This window comes from Dipodomys ordii, unplaced genomic scaffold (genome assembly GCF_000151885.1).
Source record: "Dipodomys ordii isolate 6190 unplaced genomic scaffold, Dord_2.0 Scaffold15, whole genome shotgun sequence".
Classification (NCBI taxonomy): Eukaryota; Metazoa; Chordata; class Mammalia; order Rodentia; family Heteromyidae; genus Dipodomys; species Dipodomys ordii.
Window position 1 is genome coordinate 14,317,332 of NW_012267231.1, and position 3,389 is coordinate 14,320,720.

General features: G+C 64.1%; 1 protein-coding gene across 1 annotated transcript in view; it reads left to right on the forward strand.

Moving 5' to 3' along the window:
- The first annotated feature begins 2,153 nt into the window (after positions 1-2,153).
- Nr2e3 (nuclear receptor subfamily 2, group E, member 3) overlaps positions 2,154-3,389 on the forward strand; it is a 4,434-nt gene continuing 3,198 nt past the window's right edge. Inside the window, exons 1-3 of the mRNA XM_013011914.1 lie at positions 2,154-2,235; positions 2,951-3,077; positions 3,170-3,343. Coding sequence (XP_012867368.1) covers positions 2,154-2,235; positions 2,951-3,077; positions 3,170-3,343 — 383 coding nt within the window. The remainder of the gene's footprint in view (positions 2,236-2,950; positions 3,078-3,169; positions 3,344-3,389) is intronic.

Below are 3,389 nucleotides of genomic sequence, written 5' to 3' on the forward strand. Positions count from 1 at the left end.
CTGCAAGGCTCTAAGAAGGAGGCCACATCTGCGGCCTGTATCAGCAATCACCTTCTTGTCCCATCTCCACCCCCCCAAAGCCTCTGGGGAGTCAGCGGAAGTTGCTGACCTGTCCCCTGGGGGAATAACTGTATTAGTAGCAAGGTGGCCTCTGGTGGCTTTGTCAGCAGATTCGAGGCTTTGAGCTGAGTAAATCCTTTGGTGTCTGCCCTAGCAGCTGGCAATCACAGATTGAGAAGGACCTCCTCCCCCCTTCTCCCCCCCCCTCCCACCAACCCTCAACCTTAGAGCTTGGCTAGATTCTGGCTCCTCCCCAGTGCTGAGGCTTCTGTGGGGCAGAGCTAGGCCTGGGATTACAGGTGTGGGCTACAGATCAGTCACTGAGAAGACCGGCTTTGCAGTCCAACTGCAGAACAGGAGGAAATGCAGACTTCCAATGGAATAAATCCCCCCACTCAGCCAAGCTCAAGCTTTACCCACTCCTAGAAACTTCCATCTGCAGGTTCCCACCCCCTACCCCACCCTCACACCCACACCTTTCGCTTCACCCCTCCCCTTTCCTCTAATGTGTCCCCTGAAGGAGGAACATCTTTCATGTGGTGATCCCCAGGCCCCTCCCCCCTCCCAGTTCCTCCTCCCCACGCCCTCCCCACCCAGCGCAGCCTTCCAACTGCTAAAGCCAGAGGAAATGGAGCCGGCATTTGGAGGCCAAAGGCCAGCTGTGGGCCTCCATCCCCACATTACTGGGCAGCTTCAGCCTAGGCAATCAGCTGCCTGGGGCCGGCCAGGAAGACAAATGGGGCCAGGAAGACCAGGATCTTAGAACAAGGCCTCGTTTCCTGCTGCGGCTCTGTGTACCTTGTCCCCAGGTGCCCCCTGCATCCTCGGGCTCAGGGACAGGGCGATGGGCCGGCTGGGCCCTTTGGACTAGAGCTGGGGACACGCTGGGCACAGACCGTGTGGTCCTTCAGCAAGGACAGAGCTCCACCCCCTTTTCCAAGGTGCCCTTGGCTTCAGTGGCTCCTGTAGGCCCCTGGGAAAGGAAGGACAGAGACCTCCGCTGCCAGGCCTCCATCTTCCAGGCTCCAGAAAGTGGATTAGCTCACCAAGCCCAGAGCTCACTTCAAACCCCAGGCGTGCTTCTCGGCCACAGCAAGAGCGAACCCCACACACACCGTGCCACCCCCTTCTGTCCCTCAACGCCCTGATCCTTCCAGAAACTTCATGTACCTTCTAGGCTGGAAGGCCAGGCTTGCTGAGGATGGGGTTTCCCTGACCCCCAGACCAGCAGGGGTCGTGTTGGGCCTAGAATAGGGTGTGGAGAGGGAGACAGAGAAGCAGAGAAAGGAAAGGGTCTTTTTCAAATGTGGCTCTGACCGCAGTAAAACCAAGAACCCCAAGAAGAAGGAATGACAGCCCAGCACCCTCTTTTCCTCATGCCCTGGCTAAACCCCAGGAGGAACCAGCATGAATTTATAATCATCCAGTTTGCAGCTACTTTGCTCTGAGCACTTGCTCAGAGGGGTTCACACAGCTCGAGGGCCTGGTCCATGGAGAAGACTCAGAGCCACTGTCCCTTGGGCGGACACGAAGGCTCTGGTGGCAGGAGGTCAGCCGGGAGCCCACATGGACACCACCCCCACAGACACCTGCCAGCCTCCTCGTGGGGTCCTATATGAAGAGACTGGTGGAGAGCAGCTCAGGACCCGAGGTGGACTCTATGTATGCAAGGACGGGTGTGCACGTGCATGCACACTCATGTATACTTGTGCACACACGCCAGCGCTCTCCTGCAGACACATGCTAGTCCCCAGGCAATCTGGAGCCCCGGGGGAAGTGGAACCACACCAGGGCCCTCCCAGTGAGCATTGCAGGACCAGCAGCTGAGGGCGCTGGGACTTGGGGGACCCCAGAGCTTGCGGGGAGGGGTGGGTAGCAGGGCTCAGGCAGGGCGAAGGTGTGGCCTGCTGATCCCTTGGAGACAGTAAAGATTAATGGGATTATAACTGAGTAGGGAGCGGAAGCTGGGGCAGCAGGGAGGTCCAGAAGCTTCGGATTCAGAGAAGAGAGGCCGGGAGGTGCAGAAGAGAGAGACAGGTAGACTGAGGCAGCGATCAGCAGCCTCCCACGTGCATCCCCAGGCCAGCAGCGCCATGAGCTCCACCTCGGCCACCGCGGTGCCTGGCTCCAGGAAAGAGTCTCCGGGGAATTGGAGCCTAGGGGAGGACCCCGCAGGTGCGCGCCCCCCCCCAAGGGTAGAGTCTGAGGGAACAGGCAGGTGGGGCCAAACCTGGGGTGGGGTCTGGGGGGATGGAGCAGGTAGGGCCAACCCGGGGGTGGGGTCTGGGGGGGGGAGATGGGGGCAGGTGGGGCCGGCCTGGGGAGGGTCCGGGGGGGGCAGTATGCACAGCCGGAGCTGGCACAGAGAGGAACGGAGCCACTTAGCCTGGCCCAGGGGCTGCGCTGGCCAAGCCCAGACCCCGCGGGGTGGAGGGCGGGGCGCACTGGACGGCTGAGGGCGGGCGGGGGGGGGGAGGAGGGGAAAGTAAAGGGGGGACGGGGTCTGGGCTGGCAGCGGAGCAAGGCTGAGATCCCCACAGGGAGGGGACGAAGGTGGGGAAGTGGAGGCAGGAGTCCGGAGTCCGCGGGGTGACAGGATGAGCGAGGGAGGATGAAGGGGGGCTGCGCCGCCGGGCCCGACACGCCCCGCGCCTTACCCCGCCCGCGCGACGAGGACGTCAGCTAGCCCCGCCCACGATGCCCCGCCCACGCTTACACCACGCCCACTCATTCTACCACGCCCCCGCCGCCGCCTCAGGGCCACGCCCGCCACACCACGCCCCCGCCATGCCCCGCCCATGCTATGGCCACGCCCATCACACCACGCCCCCATGCCCCGCCCACGCTGTGACCACGCCCACCCACCACCGCCCCGCCCGCTCGCCCCCAGGCGCCGGCCCCCTGCTCCAGTGCCGCGTGTGCGGGGACAGCAGCAGCGGGAAGCACTATGGCATCTATGCCTGCAATGGCTGCAGCGGCTTCTTCAAGAGGAGCGTGCGGCGGAGGCTCGTGTACAGGTGGACCCCTCCCCCGCCCCGTCCGGGTTCCCGCAGGTGTCAGGTGGGGGCGGGCCCTGAGCCCGGACCCATCCCCCTTGCCCGTCCCGCAGGTGTCAGGTGGGGGCGGGCATGTGCCCCGTGGACAAGGCCCACCGCAACCAGTGCCAGGCCTGCCGGCTGAAGAAGTGCCTGCAGGCGGGCATGAACCAGGACGGTGAGCAGGGGAGGGGCGAGGGGGAGGCGGGGAGAGCGGGGCGCCGCCCTCACCCCGTCCACGCCCCCCCCCGCCGCCCTCACCCTCCTTCCCTGGTCCTCACCCTTCCTCACCCC